The 25,603-nt window shown below is 39.5% G+C and overlaps 1 protein-coding gene across 1 annotated transcript in view; it reads right to left on the bottom strand.

Moving 5' to 3' along the window:
* Positions 1-25,603, bottom strand: part of Vps41 (VPS41 subunit of HOPS complex) — a 162,947-nt gene that overhangs the window by 17,036 nt on the left and 120,308 nt on the right. Inside the window, exons 13-22 of the mRNA XM_031359611.1 lie at positions 24,342-24,457; positions 22,874-22,930; positions 14,741-14,802; positions 13,732-13,813; positions 12,490-12,582; positions 11,471-11,598; positions 10,111-10,255; positions 5,535-5,576; positions 4,929-4,979; positions 2,200-2,337 (exon numbers count right to left, since the gene is read on the bottom strand). Coding sequence (XP_031215471.1) covers positions 2,200-2,337; positions 4,929-4,979; positions 5,535-5,576; positions 10,111-10,255; positions 11,471-11,598; positions 12,490-12,582; positions 13,732-13,813; positions 14,741-14,802; positions 22,874-22,930; positions 24,342-24,457 — 914 coding nt within the window. The remainder of the gene's footprint in view (positions 1-2,199; positions 2,338-4,928; positions 4,980-5,534; positions 5,577-10,110; positions 10,256-11,470; positions 11,599-12,489; positions 12,583-13,731; positions 13,814-14,740; positions 14,803-22,873; positions 22,931-24,341; positions 24,458-25,603) is intronic.

Below are 25,603 nucleotides of genomic sequence, written 5' to 3'. Positions count from 1 at the left end.
AGATAGACAAATAATCAGGAGCATCACCATCGACTAGAATTGAGATGAAACCAGGATATTTCAAGCACATGTACCATTTAAGCCAGAAATGAGCCTCCCTTGAACAGTTCATTACAGAAGCCACTTAGTCTTAAGGAGATATTACAATTTACATTAATTTGCCATGTTTTAGATTCTCAATGGTCAGTATGTTAACTGCTTATGACCCTCACAGATAATCAGAGCCTACTGAGCACACCACCTGACACTGTCACTGCTTATATGTGCTTATATGTCTCAATCTCATGTAGGTCTCCTGCCAGGAGCCATAGCTGTCAAGAGTCAACAGGTCATGTTACACAGAGGACAGCTGTCTAAAACACTTAGTCTGTGAAATTTAAATTTCCTAAGTTACCAAAAATATTTATAAATGGATGCTAACAGTATCTTAAATTATTCTCCTTAAAAATGATGAGACTCTAGGAATATCTAGGAATTTTAATGAAACATAAAAATACAGTATTTCCAGGACTATCTTCTATTATTGACACAAATAACATTATCTTTATTTTAGATTTTCCAATGTTTGAATACTGTGATCCTTCTAGAGAATTTTAGAGGGAGGGACAGATAGACAGACAGATATCCCCCCCCAACACATACACATACAAACACACACACGCACACACACATGCACATGCACATGCACACACAGAGAGACACAGAAAGCAGAAACTTTAGGAAAAATAAAATAAAAAGTAAGATATCTGACAGAGATTGAGTAAAACAAGATGCACACTTAGTCCTCCGACTCTCCCTTTTGATTCAACATAAAGGTAAAAGGAAATTTCAGGGATTAAGAGGAATACTGTCAACTGAAATTAAACTGACTCCTATCTAGCCTTGACTCTGATATATCCTAGCTAATGTTTTTTTAATCCTTTAGTGAAATTGTGTCAACTTTGTGTCAATGGTGTGTTCACCCAGATTACACATACTGTCACCTCATGAATGCTGTTTAATATGAGATCATACATTCAGCTATAAAGCTGCCAACACTATAAGGACTGCAACATCCCTTAGGCATGATTAAATCACAGGATCATATCTGTAAATCACAGACCAAAGCCATGTTTGAGGCTACATTTTTCTTGATGCTTACAATGCTAAGGAATGCCTTTGCTGTTATTTTAAATAACATTTTAAACCTAAAAAAAATAATTCCTCAGCATAGTGAAGAATGAGAGTCTAAGGTTCAGAGGCCTAGTTTCCATGTCTACTCTCAGCTTCTTAGCCCTGGTCTACAACTACCCTGTGTAAAACCCCTAGCATAACCTACAGCTACACCATTAACACCCCAATTCCTAGCCTACAGCTGCCCTGTTCACACCCCCAGTCCTAGCCTACAGCTGCTCTGTTCACACCCCCAGTCCTAGCCTACAGCTGCCCTGTTCACAACCCCAGTCCTAGCCTACAGCTGCCCTGTTCATACCACCCTCAGTCCTAGCCTACAGCTGCCCTGTTCACACCCACAGTCCTGGCCTACAGCTGCCCTGTTCACACCCCAGTCCAAGCCTACAGCTGCCCTGTTCACACCATCCTCAGTCCTACCCTACGGCTGCACTATTCATAATCCCAGTCCTAGCCTACAGCTGCTCTATTCATAACCCTAGTTCTAATCTACACATGCCCCATTCATACCCTCAGTACTAGTCTACAGCTGCCCTGTTCACACCACCCTCAGTCCTAGCCTACAGCTGCCCTGTTCACACTCACAGTCTCACATTGTCAGGTACAAGATGCCTCCATCCACCTAAAGATGCTTTTGTGGAGATGAAACAATATCAAGCAACGGAAAACAGTATATGGTAGAAAGTGTGACAGATGTACTAAGGAATGTGACAGACACATAAAGGAACACACTGTCCTTTAAAACAGTGGTACTTGTTAGAAATTGTTACAAAATCTGTAGCTCCCTTGCAATGAATAATTTCATTAAAAGAAAAACCAAAACCTATGATTAACTTTTGAGTTGAGGAACTGTGGTGATTTTAAATCCTAGAAATCTGTGACTGAATGGCTGGGGTCCTCACAGGGCTTCTGATGTACTGAACTGCTGTAAACTTCCTGGTTGAACACAGGCAGGGAGAGAAGACTGATAAATGGTTTATGAAATGACAACTATTTCTGATGGTTCCACATGGGGAGTCAGTTGCTTACCTTTTCAAGTGGGCAATGGGTACTGTCTCGGAGAAAAGGAAGTAGGTTTGGTCGATCATATTCGGCATACAGACTGATCTGTTTTTCATGGTAGCGCTGTCCCTTATGATGGTCTCTCTTGAAGAGCTTATGCAAATACTAAATGGAACAAGGTAAACCACAATAACAGAATAAGAACACAAAATACTTGGTTAACTTTACTCCTTCCACGGCAGTTAGGAGATATGATCTTAGAAGCAAGGATAACCTCTAGGTGAAGAGGCGTGTGGAGAATGCCAACTGGAAAACGGATTCTGAAGCTCCTGGCTAGCCACTGACAACTATGTAAAATGAGATACATCCCTATCCAACTATGACTTTGGGTCTTCACATGCATAAAATGTCACTGGGTTGTCATGACTGTCAAAGCAATTGCCATTTGTGTCTTACACACAACCACGCTTGGCATATGCTAAGCACTACACAAGCATTAGTGATGGTTAAGTCTTAATAAATATCATCATCTACTTGCTCCAGAAATCAACTGCCTGGGTAGCAGTCTTAGATGATGATAATTCTATTCTTGGGTTTGGGCAGATGGCTCAGTGTTAAGAGCATAGCAATGCAGAAGACTGGGAGAAGACAGGGTTTGGTTCCGACCACCCACATGACAACTCATACATGTCCATAACTCCAGTTATAGGGGATGTGACTTCTTCTGGTCTCCATGCACACCAACAAACCCATAGTGCACTTACATACAGGCAGGACAAACATTCTTACACATAAAACATCTTTGAAAAGATCTTTTTGTTTTATATGACAAGGTACAGGATCACAACATAACTGTGTTCTAAAAAACCACAGAGGGAACTAAATTAATCATTATATACTCCATATATCCATTTTTAGAGAATTAATGTGATCCTTTTGCAATTAAATTGTACATATATTGATGGTACCAGAAAAAAAAAAAAAACAAGTCATAAAAAGAGTACAGTTGTTTCAAACAGTTGGACTCCAAAGGGAATATTTTTCTTTGTTTTTTACTAAAAAGACTGAGTTTATTACATAATACCACAAAATGGATACTCAGTGTTAATGTTAACTACAAACAAGCCTATAACCCACCAGACGGAGGAAGACATGATCACACTAACCACATAAAGTACACTTGGGCCATGAATGAATAGGTTTGTAATAGACAAAGAGCCTTGGTTTGCCGCCAAGTGTGAGTTTGCTGCTATAGATCATGCTGAGACCTACATACGTGTTGCAGGAGTCATCCCTTGGGGTGTTCTCTAGGGCAAGAAGGGGACATGGGACAGCCACACTGAGGTCATTTGCTGGGCTGAAGTCTGACGAGTGCTGCCAACAGTGCTTGAGTGGGGTCTGGATGTGGCCAGGACATGGCGCTCTCCCTGAGGAGGAGCTCTCCAGTTGTGTGTAACAGAGACACTACACTTCCGGGTGGCAGAGATGACTATTTTAGTGCGATACCTGCCACCTTTCACTGGTGACACTGTTGCAGAATAATGCTTCCCACAGTTCTGTTTATAGCTTAAGCAGGTCAGAAATTGTTGCTCTATAAGCAAAATTTTAGGATGGCTACTAGAGTAGAGCCTTTCTTGGGTAAGCAGGTAATCTTGAAAACTATGGTAATAGTATCTGCATTAAATCCTGAGCAATAAACAAAACCACAATATATGCAGCTTACACTCCCGTCCATGAATCATCAGGGCCTTCTGCATAGAAGCTGACTTTCAAATAGAACATTACACTTTCAGAGCAAAGATTATCCCTACAGGGGTAATCCCCATGGCCACTCAAGCATTTCTTATGTTTTTAAAGTATATAGAAAATATGTCCTTGTGCTGGTTGTTTTTTGTTAACTTGTTACAAACTTAGACATATCTAAGAATAGGGAATTCACCATTAGGATCTGTGGAGAAATCTGTAGGTCATTTTGTTGATTAATGATTGATGTGAAAGGGATTCACCTACTGTGGCCCTTGCCACCCCTAGGCAGGTGGTCTTAAACTCTGAAAGAATGTAGACTGAGGAAATTATGAGGGGCAAGCAGAGCACCTCCATGGCTTCTGCTTCAGGTCCTGCTTCCAAGTTCCTGCCTTGACTCCCTTCAGTGATGGACCTGAGAATTGTTCTAAGAATGAACCCTTTCCTCACCAACTTATTTTTGGTCATGATTTTTGAATACAGCAATAGAAAACCTAAGACGATCCTCGTGCTTTACTCCCTGGATGACATGATACACAGAATCAAAGGAGCCTCGGAGGAAATCTAGCCTAACAGCCTCATAATACAGTCACACCTATACAGAAGAGCAGGCTTAGCTACAGTGCGGGTGAGAGAAGAAGCTATAAACTTGTTCCTGAACACAGAATACCGGGGCTTGGTATCTATACTGTACTGTGCTGTGACTTGTGACCTGATTATATGTAATAGCAACCACAGAGGAAAGACACTTACTCTCAGGCAAAGAATGGTAGAAACTAGCAAAACAGAACATATCTTTTTTTTCAAAAGTCCCAATTCCAAGTCAAACTCGAAGCTGTGCTATGATTAGTCCCTCCACAGCATGTGTCCCATTCTAGTAATACCTGCATACTGCCTGTGGTCAAAACTCCAATCTAAGCAGTGCTCTCTAAGACATTCCCTGCATGGACACCCCACAAATACACAGGCGTTGCCTGCTGGTGGATTAAAAGGCAAAGGAGACTAGCGCTCACCACATGCTGCAGTTCTGGTCTGTCTTCTAATTCTTCTACCACTTTTTTAATCTGAGGAAAAAGAAAAATTAAAAAGCAGTTATGAGGAGATAATAATCTGAGACACTTTAGTGTGGGCATAACACTGTAAACACTCATCTGGTAACACACGCTCTGGCCTGAATGTGCCTTCTTCCCACCAAAGCTTGAGGCCATGCTTGACTCCTAATGGGATCACTAAAAGGAAGCTGGACTCTTTCTGAGGAAGGGCCTAGTGGGAGGTGACTGATTATTATACAAAGGGACCAAACTGGCCTCAGAGTGGGCTAGGTTGTTTGAGAACATACAGTTCTAAAAGAGCAGGCCTGGCCACAGAAAGCTTGCATGTGCCTTCTTTCTTCCAAGGTGCACATCTGATCTCTCACAGGAAATAAGCTTATCCTATGTCCTGATATGTACCACCCCACGATGATCTGTCACTCTGCCAGCAAGAAGGCCATCACCAAGTGCAGCCTCTTGACCTTGGACCAGACAGTAAGCCAAGTAAACCTCTTTTCTCTCAATCCTGCAATCTGTGATGTGTTATTAGCAACAGACAACAGATCTATTACATAAGAAAAGACTCACTGAAATTTTATCTTCATTGTCCAAAAGCATGTCAACAGCTTTCTGAAATATAAATACAGCCATAGTCACTTGTCTGCCACACAAGAACAGTAAACAAACTGCAGTCCGTAAACCATAAACTTTACCTGCTGAGCCATCTCACCAGTCTGTATCTTGTGACTGGAGAGTTGCAGCCATGAATACTGAGTCACGACTGGAAAGTGCATATCAGTGGCTGTAACATGGTTGTTTTGAAATGTCTGTTACTTGGGGGAGTCTGACTTGTGTATCCACTGCTGGAGTACACTCTGTTCTCTCCTGGGACCTTAGGGTGTGCTCACCTTTCTCCTCAGTGTATACATTGTTTTTCAAAATTCCTTGGCAGTGCTGACTTGATGCTCATGAGTCCCTTTAGTTTGTCTCTATCATGAAAAAGTGTTCTTCCTCTTTCAATTTTTACGATAGGTTTGTCAATTCTTACAGCTTTTCTAGCTTGGGCTACATGTAGAGTTTCCTGTTATCACACTCATGGTCTGCTACTGCATATGATCCATTTTACTGTGCAGCTTCTAAACATTATTTATTTATTCTACATAGTGTTTTTAACATATAACATGATGTAGAAAAAAGTCTCTAGTCTTAGTGGTTTGGCATTTTAATTAATTTTGGTATCTACATGGCCATCTTCCCCCTTACCCTTGGGAAATGTTATGCATGACCTTACTAATATATTACGCCTGCATTCAGCCTGACGTTACTTCTTCTCATGTTTATGATTTTGGTCATTTAATGGTGTCCCACAGAGCTCACCTGCTCTGCTCAAAATATATTCTTTTTCCTTGTTTTTTTGTGGATGCTTTACTTCATCGACCTTGTTTTCCAGACTTAATTCTGTTATCTACTTGATCCATGTGGGTGAGTCTTCCCACTGAGTTATTTTATTTCTAAAATTTCATTTTGAGATTTTCATTATTTCTAGATCTTTAATGAATTTCTCCTCCAATACCCCATGTTTATTTTGCCACTCCTTTCAACTGTTAATTTGTGTCCTCACCCAGCTCAATCAGAAATGTGTATCTTCTTTGTTTTGAATTCTTCACTGTGGTCTTCACTCTGTTCTCAGTGTATTTCTTGTGTATTGGTACTGGGATGCATATATGTCGGGTTGGATTTACTTTTTTTTTAATCACCATATTCTTTCAGTGAAAGTATCTGGAATGTTCATGTGGTACTAGCTTGTAACGCCACCACTTACTCTTAAGCTGGAGATAAGCTCAGAAGCTGCAGCCTCCATCCACATGCTTTGGACATGAGGCAGTCTCTAATACTGCTTCACATGCTCAATTCCAACTGTAGAAGCAACCACAATAGGCAGGCAGGTCTGCTGTGCAAACACAGTAATACTGAAAAGAACAAGTGCCCCTTCCAACTTGGTATGATATAAGGACCTTCCTTCTAGAGTTTTCTGTTTGACATCTTAATGACTCCTGTATTTGTATAGTCATCTCTTTCTCTGGATTTGAGAAATTTCCTGCCAGGATTATAAAAATAACAACTATAGCTTGAAGTTCTCCTTTTGCTATGATTCACAAATTTGGTGATAACTTTGGGGGGAATAAACAAGCATGGATATTATGATATGCAGTAAGATATTAAAAAAGGTTGATATGGAAAAAAGATGAACAAGACTAGGCATTAGAATTGAAGCAACGAAGAACAGACAGAAGGCTAGGCCTGGTGGCACATGCCTTTAATTCCAGCACTCAGAAGGTAGACACACATGGTTGTCTAGCCTGGCTGAAACAGTGAGTTCTAGGTCAGCCAGCAGTACATAGTGAGACCCTGTAAAAACAACAGCACCAAAACAAGACAACAACAAAATGAAAAGAAACAAAAATTCATATTTGATAAATAAAAAACAAAGGAGGGAAAAGTAAATAGGAAGAGGCAATTGGGATACTGTATGAAAAGGAGAATTTAAAGATGATTAAAGCTATGGAAAAGCTATAGAAACTAATGGATAAGAAGTAACAAGAAAATGTATGGGAGGTAAAACAGTGAGAAAATGAGGTGTGAGTGACATGGAAAATATATGGGGCCCAGCTTGGAGAAACCATCATGAGAACACAGAATAGGTTCAGAAATGGAAGGAATGATCACAACATCTATCTGTGCAATGTGAAGAGAAAAAAAGATAGTTACATGAGTGACATTTTGTAAAGGAAAAAAGCCCAGTGACATAGAGGTAAACTGAGAAGTGTTACAGTGTTAGTATCGAGGTCTAGCCTGTCTTATGGAGAAACCCTGGTGATGGGAGCCCTGCTATTTCTACACAGCTGCAGATCAAACTTGTTATACCAGATGGCTGGTATACAGGTTCTCAGTGGAGTTCAAAGAGGCAACTTGGGTTGAATTTCTGCACAGGTGTCAGCTGGCATCAAAGCTCTCTCCTGAGGAGTTTCAAAGCCTATGAATAAGTCTGCATCCTCCTCTCCTACTACTTTATGTGTGTTTGGGATGGCCATCCTTCCCCCGAAGGATTTCATGTCTGGAGTCCTAATATGGCCAATCCCATAACTTCATTTGCTGTTTTGCTGGACAGGTTTGCCTGCCTTACCAGAACTCAGGCTGTTAATTTGTCAGTCTTTGGGCTTAGCTTGAGAAGGTCTGTTCTCCTCAGTCACAGTTCAGGTCACCTATGTAAAGAGCTCCCATGGTTCTGCTGTGCTGTGGCTCGAATGTCCTGGTCAGTAGTGGGCAGGCTGTGGGAGTTGCAGGTGTGGTTAAGACATCTTTCTCTTACTGCCGCCCTTTCTCGCCCTGTGCTCTGGCTAGTTTCTCCTAGGATTGCTTGCTCTTTGCTCCAGGCGGTAGCTTCCTAGTGTCTGTTCCATATAGCTTATAGGTCTTTTGATTTTGTTTTGCTCTCTTTGCTTCTGGAGGCTTCCTTCATTCTGTTCTTTGCAGACTTGATGCAGGGGGAGGGACAACTGCCCTGTTCCCTGCGGCTTTGTTCAGTGCTCTGGGTGAAAGTCTGTAGGTTCTTGTGGTCTAGCATCCACACTTCTGTGTTTCTCTTCTCTTTTATACTCGACTAACACTGTGATCCTTTGCTGCCTTTCCATAATTTTCTTCAATTTTTGGAAATACAGGACAGTGTGCCTTTCCCCGAGCTGCCATCTCCTTTCCTTCTTCAATGACATGCTTCCTTCTATTCCTTATAATCAGAGCTCCCCCCGCCCCCCCACCATGCTTCTGAATGCCTGGGGCTGCTCGATTCTCTCTCTGTAGGCTGAGAGTCTCGACTGATCAGAAGCATCTCTGAGAAGAAGCTCTTGTGAGGAGTACTGCTGCACAGAGCATCCTCAAGTGTATGCTGCTGCACAGAACATCTTTAAGTGTAGTATGTTCCTTGTGGAAATGTAATCATCCTTCTGGAGCTTGTAGAGAATATTTTATAATTTATTTCCAAATAAAAGCCTTGTATTAGTACTTTTAATTAGATTTATTTTTACAATGACTGGGGAAAGGCAAAGGAGGGAAAAGGAGAGAGAGGCAGTCAGAGGAAGAGAAAGAGAGAGAAAGGGAAAGAGGGGTGAGATGTAGAAAGAAGGAGAAAGAGAAAGGGGTAATGAAAGGGAGGGAGACAGAGAGAGACAGAGAGTCGGGGAGAGGGGGGAGAGAGAGAGGAAGAGAGAGAGGGAGAGAGAGAGGGAGAGAGAGACAGAGAGAGGGTGGGAGAGAGAGAGGGTGAGAGAGACAGAGTTGGGGAGAGAGAGAGAGGAAGAGGGAGAGAGGGAGAAAGAGAGGGAGAGAGAGAGGGAGAGAGAAAGAGAGAGAGAGAGAGGGAAAGAGAGGGAGAGAGAGGGAGAAGGAGGGAGAGTGAGTTTGTGAAACCTCTTGTGAGCTGTGCAGAGTGTATAAGAAAGTTAACTGAGCAAACCAGGAGGAGTAAGCAATATTCCTCCATGGTTTCTGCTTCAGCTCTTGACTCCAGATTCAGACCTTGAATTCCTGCCTTGCCTTCCCTCAATGGATGGGGACAGAATGTAATAAGTCAAGTCAACCTTTGCCTTCCAAGTGGCTTTTGGCCTGAGTCTTTATCACCACAAAAATCACACTAGGACAAGGTCTAAAGTTTAGACTCTAAACAGAAAGTCATTTAAATTTTCATGTTGAGACAAAGATTAAAACAGTGCAATAAACTAAAGTATAGGTTATTTTTCTTTCTTATGAGTTATATGGATTGTTTTTGTTTTTAAAGTTCAAATACCTTTGATAAAGCGCTACACTGATGTTGGGACACAGCTCAGTGGAATAAGCTATGCTTATTATATACAAGGCCTTGGGTTTGACCCCAGCTCTCTCCCACTAACACCACATGAAAGGTGCCTGATATTAAGCTACAATGACTTTCTCAATACTGTACAAAGAAAGACCTTCAGAATGTCAGCTACTAAAATAATAAGGACGGTGTGTCAGAGGGTTCTAAGCATGGCCAGCATATGGTCAAGTTTGTGAGTCACTTGGATAGGTGGCCACTAACTAAACCTTTGAATAGTTAATAGTTAATACATAGTAATAAGAAAAGTGTTACCTCTGAATCAAAATCCATTAATAAAACAATTTTATCCTTAATGGAGCTGAAAAGATTATGCTTGTGTATCAGCTGGAAAACATCTTTATGTCTTAACGTTAAATATATTTCCAGAGCATTGCCGTAATTTTTGTCATAGGTGTACCTGGTAATAAAAAAATAATACTTATTAACAGTTATAATTAAAATGCACAGATATTATGTTTCATAGTAGTAAAAGCTGAAATAGTTGTTCAAAGAGAAAAGTTTACTATTGTAAGTGTTTGTTGAGATTTAAAATACATGGTCCCCTGGTATTCTTTTCAGAAGCCTGCCTTTCCTCTCATCAAATTTGCAAAAATGTCTAATATTCAAGTGATAAATGTCTCTTCTTGCAGCCTCGGCCTCCACGTTGTACAGAACTCTATATCCCAGACATGAACCTAGGTCCAGAATGAAAGAAAAGCTATTCTTAATCAATAGAGGAATAGGTTTTAATTCCTGTAGATAGTGTTCACCTGACAAATAAGTTATATTTCTGAAGCTCATTTATAGGGGCATTGTATAAAATTGAAACATATTTTTCCACTCAAACAATGTTTTCACACTAAGTCCCGCATATAGGTGAGGAAAGCCAGTTGACCAGAAGTTACCCTGCTGTTCATACGAACAGTATTAAAGAACCCAGTGGCACCAGAAGATGCTTCTGATAGAAAACAGAGTGCTCTCCAATAGGATGCCACAGCCACGACTCCCCCTGTGCCAAGTCCCATGTGTCCTTTTCTTATCATGCATCCTTTCCTCCAACTCTGACAGAATTGACCAGGGAGGGCAGTGTGAGGTCTGTGGGTCCTGAGGAAGGCATACAGCAGGCCTTTCTTCTCGGACTGCTCTGTGTACACCATCTGGTGCTCTACACTGAGGCACCTTGAGGGTCTAGCTCATCTTTTGTGTTTCAGACATATGGCACAAAGCCAGATGGGGGTGCCCCCAAAAGAAAAAATATTCATCAAATATCACTTGCTGAGACCTAACTTTCAAGTTTGAAAGTATCCCTATAACAAATTATATAATTTTACAGATAAATATTCTGGTTCAGAAAAAGCAGCAGACTTGCAGACTTAAGAATAATAGAATCTAGAACGTGGCTCACTGGGAAAGCCTGAGGGAGCCTGGTACTCTGTCTCCTCACCAGGACCAATCCATACCACTCCATTCCTCCATTCCTGTGGCAAACAGATCACATTATAATGCAGTTTCACACATTCATCATCTAGTTATTCACTGAGACTTAGAAAAAGGATTCCAACTACAAGTAGATACAGAAAAGTAAAAAGGCCTCATCCCCATTCTGAGATTCCAAGAACTAAAACATACTCACAATTCTGCCAGTGTTTTCAATAAAGTCTTGTTCTGACTGTCCTTCTTCAGGTGGTCTCGAACTGCTTGAACTATCACAGAATTGTTATACAGATCTCCAGGCCACTCTCTGATCAATGTGGCAAAGCCCTAAGCAGAAAAGAAGAGCGGAAAAAGAACACTCTTCATAGTGTGGTACCATGATGCTCACAGCTGGGTTTCAATCTGTCCTCTCTTGCTCTTTACCCACTCCCCAATGCAGGCCATAAAAGGTGAGTGGGTTATAAGAGCACCTTCAGAGGGTCCAGCCCCTTGCCCATGAAGGAAGGATGCTACGTAACCAGAGTAGGCCTCTCTGGGTTTTCCATCATACCTATGCAATGAACTTCCCATAAATGTCTAACATGCCAAGGTTTAGAGAACTTCCTGACTGGCAAATGGAAGAAAAGAAAATGGAGAAGTAGGGACTCCAGAAAAGTAGTTCACCACTCCTGAGGACAGGACGAGTTGATTCAAACTCACATTCTCCTGTCTCAGCTTCCCGAGAAGCTAGGATTACAAGTGTGCACTACTGAGCTTAGGGTTCTTCCATTTGCTTGTAATTTTTTACAACCTGATCTTTAAGTGTTTGTACAGGACAAAAATTTTCATGGGGAGCTCTTACAAAACTGCTACTTGATTTGTTATGATTGATCACTTATTTAAAATTAAACCTTAGATGAGAAAAATGGAAAATAACACTTAAATTATTTCTCCAGTTTAGTGGCAATGACATCATTTCTTTCTCAGTGGTCCTAATGAGGCGTACAAGACAGCACATGCAGGAGAAAGTCTCCAAGCCAACAGACAAGGCAGGCTGACTCCTTCAGCCAGAGTCAGGTTTCTCACAGGACAAGAATTAGTAGGGTAATTTGGGTGACATAATTTAAATCACTTTCATATGAAATCCTTATGACACCAATATGAAAGGACAAAAAAGTCAAATTTCTAGACTTGTAACATGCACTGAGAACAAGCCTTGTTTGTGGGAGAATTCCTTACCTCATAATCACTTTCCAGAAATTCGTGCAAAATCATTTCATAGATGAGTGGTTTCAGAACTGGGTCCCCTCGAGGTAAATAGGGGCTAATTGCCTGGGGAGGAAGGGAAAGTCCTTTTAGGAGTGGTAAGACAACAGTGTCCCAAACATGCAAACAACATAACATAAAATTTTTAACCTGAAAAATTTTAGGTATCAGGACACTTTGGAACACTAAGATTCAAATAAACTCTGTTACCTAGCAGGGAGCTACAAAATATTTTTGAAAGTGTGTGGTGAGTGTGTGTGTGTGTGTGTGTATGTAGGAATCAATAGTACAAAAGTGATTGCGTTAATCTTTATTCTTTTCTTCTTAATTCATGAAAATCCAATAATTAGAATAACTATTTCTTTTAACTTTCCTTATACTTGGTGTAACACATCAATACTTTAAAACTCAACCATCTTAAGAAGCAAGCATGCCACCAGTATGTGACAATGCCAGCAGTGTGTGACACTGTCACCAGTGTAACACTGCTACCAGCATATGACAATGCCACCAGCGTGTGACAATGGTACCAGTGTGTGACACTTCCACCAGTGTGTGACAATGCCACATTGAAGTCCATTGTTTTATAATTAACTTTAAAAAAAAAGATACAAATTTTAACAGTATAGTCTTAATTTCAATAGAGTTTTCAAAAGGCTCACAGATGATAAAGATTTAAAAACCCTTCAAACAAACAAAAAATGGCTATTATGCATGCTGTGTCCCAGGTGTAAAGATTAAAATAAAGTGGTAAAGCCTCTCACTAGAGCTACAGACAAGTGTTTTAACCTGTCTTCTTGCAGGTGATAGATTATCTGAGTGTTGAGAATGAGCTCATTGGCACATTGTTTGCCTAACAGTTCTGAAGCCCTTGGTTGAGCCAAACACAACAAAAGAAAAAACAAAACACACGGGGGGGGGGGGGATAGAGAGAGAAAGAGAAGAAAATTTATTCTTGAGTAAATTTAAAAAGCATTATGCTGTAAAGTCTATTAAATGAAATTACAACTGCTCCCCAAGAACATGCCTAAACACAGCATTTGAATCACACCAGTACATGGTGGACATGTACAAATTTGATACAAACAAAATATACAGCTTAATTCTTCCTTCAAAATAATACATACTTCCCAACCACGAATTGTGTTCTCAATTTTATTCCCATTTTAATAAACTGTAGAGCAAAACTAAAAGGTTAAGATAAAAATAACTTACTTTAAGCTGCCCAATTTCTTTAAATTTGTAAACTTCGTATTCCCAGAGAGATGCATTTTTCCCAAGAATTTTCTGGCATTTTCTGGCAGCAGAAACACCACAGAAAGAAATAAAATGTAAATGAAAATACGGAGACAGAGTAAGTAGACATTTCCCCAGAGATTCAGGTACACCTCTCCCTAAGCTCTGACAGGGCTCCATCTTTAGAGTCAGTGAACATGAAGGTATAGTCATTACTCATCAGACTATACAGGGAGTGGATGGGAATCATGAAAGCCATACAAAATAGCTATGGAAAATAATGAGCTCTTTCAGAAGACTGGGGTTCTCCCTGACTTTCCTGTTTATTCAGAAAGCACTGCTGGTTTGAACTTTGAATAGGAAAACTCACTATACCCCAAGGGCCAGCTCCTGCCAGGTCAGCTTTAAACAGTGGATGAAAAACAGGCTTAGAAAATCATATTCCTGGCCTACTGCATTATTTGCAAGACTAAATCTGAAATAATCTCAGGGCACTGAAGACATCTGAAGGCATCTTACAGGCTTTATCATTTTCATGTAATTACTATACTTTTGAGAAAACCATTGTCTTTGAACTGTATGCAGATGTACTTTGGTATGGATTTTTTTCCAAAGGAATGTGTAACACAATTGGCCCTAGAACCTGGAGGGCACACAGAGTGCTTCCCTTAGGTCTGCTTACTCTCTCCAGAGTGAGGGAGAGGGCAGTCTAACTACGGTGTCTACTCTAACACAAGCCCATAGGTGGACTCTGCCTGCCCACTGCAGGCTGTACTGTAGGGACTGGGAATGGGCTTATGTGGTACAAGGTAACAATCTTGCTAACATGCAAGTCCTTTAATTCTATGCAGGAGGCTTGTGTCTTACATCAAACCTTTTTATATCTTTTAGAAAGATATGAAAAAAATCAATTGCAAAACAAAAACAAAAGCCCATTTATTTTTGTTGTTCCCATCAGCCATAAATAACTTGAAGAAGTCATTATTACCTTGCAGCCATGTCATACTCTCCTCTCTCCACCAGGTGGTTTATATATGCCAACCCAATATCCTATAGAAAGGAAAATGAAGTAAATGAACAATGCAACTAGAACACCTGAAGATCTGAGTGTCAGTTTCTGAGTAGACAGGACACAGAGTACTCTGAGAAGCACTGCCAACATCTGTCATATGTCACAGCTTGGATGACGTCACACTTCAGCACATTTAGACTTAAATGGACTTTTATTTGCTTTATATAAATTTTAATAGTTTAGTTTCAGAGATCTAGTCCTGTTTCCATGTGAAAATCTAATATCTTTCCAGAGAAAGTCCCTGAAACTAGAAACACAGCCTAAAATTCTCATTGCAGATAAAGGTCTGTCTCCAGTGTCTTCTTTTAAATCTGACCTCTTCCAGGAGAAGGCTACAGACAAGCAAGGAAAATGAAGTGGCAAGATATCATCCTAGGGGAGGTGGAGACAGATAGCTAAAATCAAGTGCAATTTAAATGGCAGTATGGAAACCTAATACAATAGAAGCTTCCTAACATATATACACAAATGAGGGTGATGTAAATAAAATTGCAAATAATAGCGGAGACAGAGCCCAAACTGAACATTTCTTGGTACCAAATGAAGCTTTCAGTACCAGAAAATATCTAAAAAAAAGAAAAAAAAAAAAAAAAAAAAAAAAACAAGAAAAAGCAAAACCAGATTTACATATCTTTTCAGGAATCTGGCCCTACAAAGGATAATACATGGAAAACTCCAACACAAGGAGGGAAACAAGACCCTAAAAAAAGGAAGAAAGTAATCGTTCAACAAACCCAAAAGAAGATAGCCCCATGAACAGAATTCCAACTCTAATAACAAAAATAACAGGAAGCAACAGTCTCTTTTCCTTAGTATCTCTTAACATCAATGAACTCAATTCCCCAATAAAAAGACATAGACTAACAGACTGGATACATAAACAGGACCTAGCATTTTGCTGCATACAGGAAATCCACCTCAGTGACAAAGACAGACACTACCTCAGAGTAAAAGGCTGGAAAACAATTTTTCAAGCAAATGGTCCAAGGAAACAAGCTAGAGTAGCCATTCTAATTTCGTATAAAATACACTTTCAACCAAAATTCATCAAGAAAGATAAGGAAGAACACTTCATGCTCATCAAAGGAAAAAATTTTCCAAGATGAACTCTCAATGCTGAACATCTATGATCCAAATGCAAAGGCATCCACATTCATAAAAGAAACTTTACTAAAGCTCAAAGCACACATTGCACCTCACACAGTAATAGTGAAGACTTCAACACCCCACTTTTACCAATGGTCAGATCATGAAAACAAACTAAACAGAGAGACTAACAGAAGTTATAAACCAAATGGATTTAACAGATATTTATAAAACATTTCATCCTAAAACAAAAGAATATACCTTCTCAGCACCTCATGGTACCTTCTCCAAAATTGATCATATAATTGGTCACAAAACAGGCCTCAACAGATACAAGAAGATTGAAATAATCCCATGCATCCTATCAGATTGCCACAAATTATGGCTGGTCTTCTATAACAACAAAAACAACAGAAAGCCTACTCAATGATAACTTGGTCAAGGAAGAAATAAAGAAATTAAAGACTTTTTAGAATTTAATGAAAATGAAGCCACAACATACCTAAACTGATGGGACACACTGAAAGCAGTACTAAGAGGAAAACTCATAGCTCTGAGTGCCTCCAAAGAAACTGGAGAAAACACACACTAGCAGCTTGACAGCACATCTGAAAGCTCTAGAACAAAAAGAAACAAATATACCCAAGAGGCGTAAAAGACAGGAAATAATCAAACTCAGGGTTGAAATCAACCAAGTAGAGACAAAAAGAACTATACAAAGAAACAACCAAACCAGGAGCTGGTTCTTTGAGAAAATCAACAAAATAGATAAACCCTTAGCCAGACTAACTAGAGGGCACAAAGACAGTATCCTAATTAACAAAATCAGAGATGAGAGGGGAGACATAACAATGGAAATGGAGGAAACTAAAAAAACTCATCAGAACCTACTAAAAAGCCTATACTCAACAAAACTGGAAAATCTGGATGAAATGGATAATTTTCTAGACAGATACCAGGTACCAAAGTTAAATCAGGATCAGATAAACCATCTAAACAGTCCCATAATACCTAAAGAAATAGAAACAGTTATTAAAAGTCTCCCAATCAAAAAAAAAAAAAAGCCCAGGACCAGATAGGCTTAATAGAGAATTGTATCAGACCTTCAAAGAAGACTTAATACCAATACTCCTCAAACTATTCCACAAAATAGAAACCGAAGGAACACTACTCAATTTGATCTATAAAGCCACAATTACTCTAATACCTAATCCACACAAAGACCCAACAAAGAAAGAAAACTTCAGACCAATTACCCTTATGAATATTGAGGCAAAAATACTCAATAAAATTCTTGCAAACCAAATCCAAGAACACATCAAAACAAACATCCATCATGATCAAGTAGGCTTCATCCCAGGAATGCAGCGATGGTTCAATATTTGGAAATCCATCAATGTAATCTACTACATAAACAAACTTAAAGAAAAAACCACATGATCATCTCATTAGATGCTGAGAAAGCACTTGACAAAATCCAACATCCCTTCATGATAAAAGTCTTGGAAAGATCAGGAATTCAAGGCCCATACCTAAACATAATAAAAGCAATTTACAGCAAACCAATAGCCGACATCAAACTAAATGGAGAGAAACTTGAAGCAATCCCACTAAAATCAGGGACTAGACAAAGCTGCCCACTCTCCACCTATCTATTCAATATAGTACTCGAATTCCTAGTCAGAGCAATTAGACAACAAAAGGAAGTCAAAGGGATAAAAATTGGAAAGAAGTCAAAATATCACTATTTTCAAATGATATGATAATATACTTAAGTGACCCCAAAAATTCCACCAGAGAGCTCCGAAACCTGATAAACAACTTCAGCAAAGTAGCTGGATATAAAATTAACTCAAGCAAATCAGTAACCATCCTCTACTCACAGGATAAACAGGCTGAGAAAGAAATTAGGGAAGCAACACCCTTCACAGTAGTCACAAATAATATAAAATACCTTGGTGTGACTCTGACCAAGCAAATGAAAGATTTGTGCAACAAGAACTTCAAGTCTCTTAACTAAGAAGTCGAAGAAAACCTCAAAAGATGGAAAGATCTCCCATGCTCATGGACAAGCAAGGACTACCAGTAAAAATGGCCATTTTACCGAAAGCAATCTACAGGTTCAATGCAATCCCCATCAAATTCCAACTCAATTCTTCATAGAGTTAGAAACAGCAATTTGCAAATTCATTTGGAATAGCAAAAAAAAAAAAAAAAGGATAGCAAAAAATATTCTCAACAATAAAAGAACTTCTGAGGGAATCACCATCCCTGACATCAAGCTGTACTACAGAGCAATAGTGATAACAACTGTATGGTATTGGTACAATGACAGGCAGATAGATCAATAGAATAGAATCCATACACCTATGGTCACTTGATCTTTGACAAAGGAGCCAAAACTACCCAGTGGAAAAAAGACAGCATTTTCAACAAATGATATTGGTTCAACTGGTGGTCAGCATGTAGAGGAATGCAAACTGATCCATTCTTATCTCCTTGTACAAAGCTCAAGTCCAATTCACAGCCCACATGAAGCTCAAGAAGAAGGAAGACCAAAGTGTGGATCAAGGACTTCCACAGAAATCCAGATACACTGAATCTAATAGAAGAGAAAGTGGGGAAGAACCTTGAACACATAGGCACAGGGGAAAATTTCTTGAACAGAACAACAATAGCTTATGCTCTAAGGTCAAGAATTGACAAATGGGAACTCATAAAGTTCCAAAGCTTCTGTAAGGAAAATGCACTGTCAATAGGACAAAATGGCAACCAACAGATTGGGAAAAGATCTTTACCAGTCCATACCTGATAAAGAGCTAATATCCAATATATACAAAGAACTCAAGAAGTTAAACTCCAGAGAACCAAATAACCCTATTAAAAAATGGGGTACAGAGTGAAACAGAGTTCTCAACAGAGAATACTGAGTGGCTGAGAATCACCTAAAGAAATGTTCAACATCCTTAGTCATCAGGAAAATGCAAATCAAAATAACTCTAGGATTCTACCTCACATCATTGAGAATGGCTAAGATCAAAAACTCAGGTGGCAGCAGATGCTGGTGAGGATGTGAGATTGCAAGCTGGTATAACCACTCTGTAAGTCAATCTGGCAGTTCCTCAGAAAATTGGACATAGTACTACCTGAGTACCCAGTTATACCAGTAATTGGCATATACCCAAAAGATACTCCAACATAATATGTACACATGCTCTTCTATGTTCATAGCAGCCTTATTCATAATAGCCAGAAGCTGGAAAGAACCCAGATGTCTTTCAACAGAGGGATGGATATAGAAAATGTGGTACATTTATACAATGGAGTACTAGTTAGCTATTAAAAACCATGACTTCATGAAATTCTTAGGCAAATGAATGGAACTAGAAAATATCGTCCTGTCTGAGGTGACCCAGTCACAAAGGAACACATATGGTATACAGTCACTGATAAGTGGATAAAGCTCAGAATACTCAAGATACAATTCACAGACCACATGAAGCTCAAGAAGAAGGAAGACCAAAGTGTGGATGCTTCGGTCCTTCTTAGAAGGGGGAACAAAATACTCATGGGAGGAAATACAAAGTGTGGAGCAGAGACTGAAGGAAAGGCCATCCAGAAACTGCCTCACCTGGGGATCCATCCCAAATACAGTCATCAAACCCAGACACTATTGTGGATGCCAAGTACTGTTTGCTCACAGGAGCCTGATAATAGCTGTCCACTGAAAGGTTGTGCTAGAGCCTGACAAACACAGAGGTGGATGCTTGTAGCCATCCATTGGACTGAGCATGGGGTCCTCAATGAAGGAGTTACAGAAAAGACTGAAGGAGTTGAAGGGGTTTCCAACCGCATAGGGAGAGCTACAATATTAACCAACCAGATCCCCTTCAGAGCTCTCAGGGACTAAACCACTAACCAAAGAGCATACATGGAGCTACCCATTGTCTCCAGCCACATATGTAGCAGAGGATGGCCTTGTTGGACATCAATGGGAGGAGAGGCCCTTGGTTCTGTGAAGACTAGATGCTCCAGTGCAGGGTAATGCCAGGGTGGGGAAGTGAGAGTGAATGGGTGGGTGGGGGAGCACCTTCATAGAAGTAGGGGTGGGGGGATGGGATAGGGGTTTCTGGAAGGGAAAGAGGGATAACATTTGAAATTCAAATAAATAAAATATCCAATAAAAACAAAAGATATGATTGTATATCGATGGCACAAAGCTTGCAGGAGTAGCCAAACAATATCTGATTTGAATTATGCCCATTCCATGAGAGGAAACCCATACCCGGTGAGTGTGTGTAGCACTTGGTCTTTGACACCAGAGTTATCTCTGAATGTCTTGAAAGAAGTTACACTGTGCTGTAGGAAAAGTTCTATGCATAATTAATATAAACAGGGAAATACCATCATTTTTAGACTATAAATGTCTTTCTTAATGATTACTACATGAGAAATTTCACTCCTATAGGAATTTTCTAAAAGCAGACCACTAATCTCAGTATCCAAGAGGGGTTTTATAACAGTGCTTTTAATATTATATTTTGAATGTGGATGTTTGTATTTGTTTTCTGTGTGGGTATATGTATATATACATGTGGATGCTTCTGTGCCCTAGTAAAGATCAGAGGACATGTTGTACAAGTTGGTTCTTTCCTTCCACCAGGTGGATCTCAAAGATAGAACTCAGCTCAACACTTAGCCATGGTGATAAGCACCTTTACCTACTGAGCCATCTCACTGGCCCTTGTGCCAGTTGTCAAAGCCAAAGCTTCTCTGTTGGGAGCCAGATGTAAAAGTAAATTTTCTTTCTTCAGATAAAGGGATGAGATGAGAGCTGTACTCAAGCTGTACAAATCCATGGCTTGGGCTGAGCCCCATGTGTTTCTTTCTCTGATCTAGCTATCCCTAGACCTAGGTCTGCAAGCTTCTAGCCTCCATATAATCTAATCTAGGCCTAAAATGTTTCAGCCTCTAGTTCTTTCTGTGAACTCTGGCTGGCTGGTTCAACTCTTCTGTTCTGGCTTAAACTCTGCTCTAAGCTGACTGATTCAATCTGGCTTCTCTCAGCTGCTCCCTGAATTGCTGTTTGGCCTAAGGATAATAACTGTAGCAATTTGTGTTAATCTGGCTCCTTCTCATTCTCTGGTTTCAACTGCCTGTGCTGGCGTAAACTAAACTGCATGAACTCATGAATGAACTCAACTCTACTGCACTGTACTCACTGTACTGACTCCCAACTGACTGACTCACCTTGTGGTGCTCTTAAATAGCTTCTCTTTCCTGTGCTGCTTTTCATGTGTTGGCGTATCCTATCTCTGACTCATTCTGTCACTCTTTCTCTGATTGTGTCATTCATTCTGGACATTCCCTCTTGCTCTGCACTATTCTATACACTCTTTGTTCTAGGCACAAGCATTTCTAAATATCTCTCTCATAGAATACTACAAGCATCACCTGACACTGGAGCACCCTGCGAGTTTTCATATGGTTACTTTAACTCCCTATGCCACAATGATAGCATAAGCAGAGAATTCTTTCATATTGCCAAATCCAGGGTGATTATCAGCAGCTGAAACTTGTCTGGCTTTTTGACCTGCTCAGTTAGCTATGTAAGCATTTAACTCCCTTTCTTTTGAATGGGCTCCTTTCAGCTCGAAGCACACAGCCTTCTGCTGCTTCCTCTCAATGTGTTTTGTATGCATTTCCTTTAAATGACTGCATTCCTGATCCTCTGTTCTCCAACCCTACATACTTGCCATGAGTGGCCCTCTCCAAACTCATGGGAAGGCTGATGTGTTTGTTGCTGGCAGTACTCTATCGACTTTGACTCCACCAGCGTATCTTCACTTACACAGCCCTGAGCAGACCTCATCTTACTATATAAACTACACTAAGGCTCCTCTTAAGTGACTTTCATCCCAGATAGCCTCCCTCTGATCCTCTCTCCGTCATTCTGGCACTAAAACAAGAGGCTAAACTAACTTCTGCATGTGTAAAAACAGAACCAAGTTGTAAATATGTACTTGCTTTTAGAATGTAGTCTAGCTTTCCCTATACAGTAATTTTTAAAATTACCCACGTAGCTAGTTCATTCAACTTCCCCACATAACTAGAAGTCTGAAACCCTTCAGTCTCTATATCTTCAATATACCACACTAGTGGCTACAAGGCCCTCTTCAGTTCTAAAGAATTACTGTTTTCCTCAACTGTGCCTAAAAATAAAATATCTCATTTTCTCTCTTCCTTTTATTAGTTTGTTGTTTTACATTCTTTAGGAATTAAGGTTTATATGTACAGTTTTACAGAGAATTTTAAGATGAAGAAAGCAATAGAAATTTGTGCGGAAACTCAACTGCCTATAGAAGGCCGAGTTTCTAGTATTCATTTGTAAATGAGGGTAATGGGCTCAATGATGTAACTACAAGAGTCTTTGCATGTGGAGGATATGATTTCAAGTAAGGTCTCTGCCTGCAAATTCACTGTCACACTTAGCAAAGAAATGGGTGTCTAGCCATTGTACTTTTCCAGTGTCGAAAATGTAATAAAAATGTATTTGATTTCCTACAATAGTCTCCATAACAAAAGCAATTGAATTTGTTATCAGGGCCATACCAAAGCAATCTAGTTTGAAGAGACCAGTCATGATACATTTTGTGATAATGTGATTTTACCTATGATTTAAAGAGGCCTCCACATGATCAACTAGAGAGCTTAGTACTGAAAGAGCACTGCACAAATGCAGTTTCCAAATTTCCTAAAGCTACATCCTAGCAGGTGTTCAAGTCTCTTGTTTACAAGCAGAAACTAACGCAATAAAATGAAATATTCTGCCCTCCCAGGCAAAAGAATTAGTACAAAACAAATTATGAACAGACACAAAGAACCTGTTGTTCTTTCCAAATCACTCCATTTCCTTATGAGTTAGTGAGGGCAGCTATGCTTAAATAACGAAGCTGAACTTACCAGAATCTTATGTCTTTTAATGTTCCTCTGGCTAATTTCAGCTGCCATCAAAGCTTCCTATATTTGCACAAGCATCATGAGAAGGGCCATGGAGAAAAAGAGAGAGAGAACAGGAGTGAGTGGGAGACAAATGGAGTGCAAAGGAAGGCTTTTTCATTTCCACTTCAAGTTATTCCCACATTAAGATCGTGGAATCACATTTCACATACAACTCAATATGTAACAAAATCTCACAGATTTCAAGGAAAACAAGGGTACTGGTCGTTCTAAGTCTGTGTGACAAATACCAGATAAAGGGCACTTGTTATTTATGTTTCAATAAACGAAAAGAATGCACATATACATTTCATGTCTATAGTTAAGCTTATGAAAATTGTATATTTTTGTTTCATGAGTATTAGTTTCCCATAAATATTTAACACACGAACTAATTTTATAAAATTTTACTTAATCTAGGGGCTGGAGAGATGGCTCAGTAGTTAAGAGTGCATGCTTTGCAATAGTGATCAGAGTTCAGATCCCATGTTAACAGGCCAGTAGTCTCTCCAAATGCCTAAAAGCCCAGTTATGAGGGCGGTGATACAGAAGGGTAGCTACATTTGCTTTCGTCTAGACTAGCAGAGAAAACCTGAGGACTGGATTCAGGGAAAGACTGCCTCAAAAAGAGTAAGTGGAGAGAGGTAGAGGACATATCATATCATCTTCTGGCCACTGTACAGATAAACAAGTATAAGCACATATGCATACATACATTCATACAGATACATACATACATACACAAATAAGGAACTAAATAAATATAAGAAACATTAAAGGTAAATTAATCTAAAGCAATACTGTAATAGCTTGATTATATGCTAGCTATTAAGATATAACAACTAAACTCTTGTTTACAATTTAATTAAAAAAAAAAGTGCCCCAGTTCTTCCAGATAAACTAGTGACAGTTGTTTTCTCTTAATGGACACAGAAAACCATCCAGAGTCATTTTAAGAAACAAAATATCTTGGCAGCTATTACAGTTGTATAAAATGCTGTTTAGTCCTTAGTCAGTCATGTTGGTACACTGTCTGCTTAAACTTGTCTAAGCTCAGGAAGTAGACAGCACTGTTCTATCTAAATTAGTTCAAGCTATTCTACATAAGAATAAATCTGGTATGTTTCCCTTATACAAAATAAGCAATTTTACCAACACATCCAAAGAGAAAACTCTGAAACACTTTAGGAAATAATCACAAAAACTTCAGTCCATCAGCTCTGACCTCCCCTTCTCTGAACCCACCCATCAACAGGAAAGCTGGTCAACTGAATTGCATGCTTCTTGTTCACTAATTTCTGAAAGAGAGAAACTGTAACATATTTTTGGTTTGGAGCACACTCAATCAATATGAAAGATTTACTATAAAAATCTTTTTTCATTTCTATTTTCAGACAAGTCAATATTTTCAAGAAAGTAAAATCAAAGCTACTTCATATTTCTTCTTCTCAAGGAGCCAGTCGATATGATCATCCTGGTCTCGTTCCTTGGCTACGACGACATCTCTTGGACTCACAACGTAGAAGAGTGATTCCCCTTCAGAGTATTCTTGAAGGGAGGAGAGAAAGGACAGCTTGGGTGACTCGACAGTGGCAGTAGTTTCAGGGGATGGAATCAGCCTACAATTTCAGACTCAACAGTCAATTATCGACCTCTGCAGCCAAGTGTGCTTGACTCTGCTGCAAAGTCAAGGAGGGAGAGCATGGTCACATGGACTGCTCTTAAATGCACCACAGTGTGAAACTATTCAAAAGAAAAGCAAAGAGAAAGAGCTTGAAGGAATGACAAAAACTAACCACCACAATAAGGTAGCCTTAAAAATTAAAGTTTACGACACTAATATTCAGACTTCAGATGAACAAACAGAATCCAAACTGACTGTGGTGGCACATGCTGGGCTTTATCTACTGTGTGTAGACCTTATTTATGGACACTTACAGTACTGCTCTATTCTTATAGAACAATTATATCTCACAGTCAACAATAAATGTTTCCTCTTCACCAGGGTCAAGGCCATCTAATGCATAAATGACAAGTGCCCAAGTCCTGGGACATAATCTATCATTTCAGCACATTGCCTATGATGCCAATGCTGAGTGTCTCCTACAGAATTCAATTATAAAATCTCTCTAAAGGGTTTATAAGCATAAAACCGAGTTTGCTCTGAGCAAAGTACTCAGACTATATGTTTTGAGTTATGAATCATAATTGTTTTTTGCAAAATCCAAAATATACTCTTACAGTTTTCAACTAATTAGAGGTTTCATATAAGAAGGACCAGATGCACGTAGAGTCAGACACCATTTTTTTGTCCAAATGAAAACTAAAAATATTTTCGTAAGATGTCTGTTGTTTATAAAGCAGGAAAAAATTTCTAGAGAGCTTAAAGTGTTTTTTTTTCTTCAGTGCATTTTACAAGGGTATGACAATGGACTTCCTAGGCTGGACTAGGGAGCTATAGTTCTCCTTTTGCTCCTGAGTAAGTAGTGATTTAGTGTATTCACCCACCTATTCTGCAAATATTCCACAGTCCCTATGATGGGGTGGGACTCTTTCCATCTCTTAGTACTCAGTTCCAAATAGAAGGAACTTACTGCCACTTGGGTTTGCCTCCATTGCAAACCTTCCAGGAACAGGAGGTTTGCTTTGATGCTGTTTGATATCAAGTTAAATGTTAACTCTTTTCTTTTTATT

Source organism: Mastomys coucha, unplaced genomic scaffold (genome assembly GCF_008632895.1).
Source record: "Mastomys coucha isolate ucsf_1 unplaced genomic scaffold, UCSF_Mcou_1 pScaffold7, whole genome shotgun sequence".
Lineage (NCBI taxonomy): Eukaryota > Metazoa > Chordata > Mammalia > Rodentia > Muridae > Mastomys > Mastomys coucha.
Note: the sequence above shows the minus strand (reverse complement) of the source record. Positions and strands in the feature narration are given on the sequence as shown.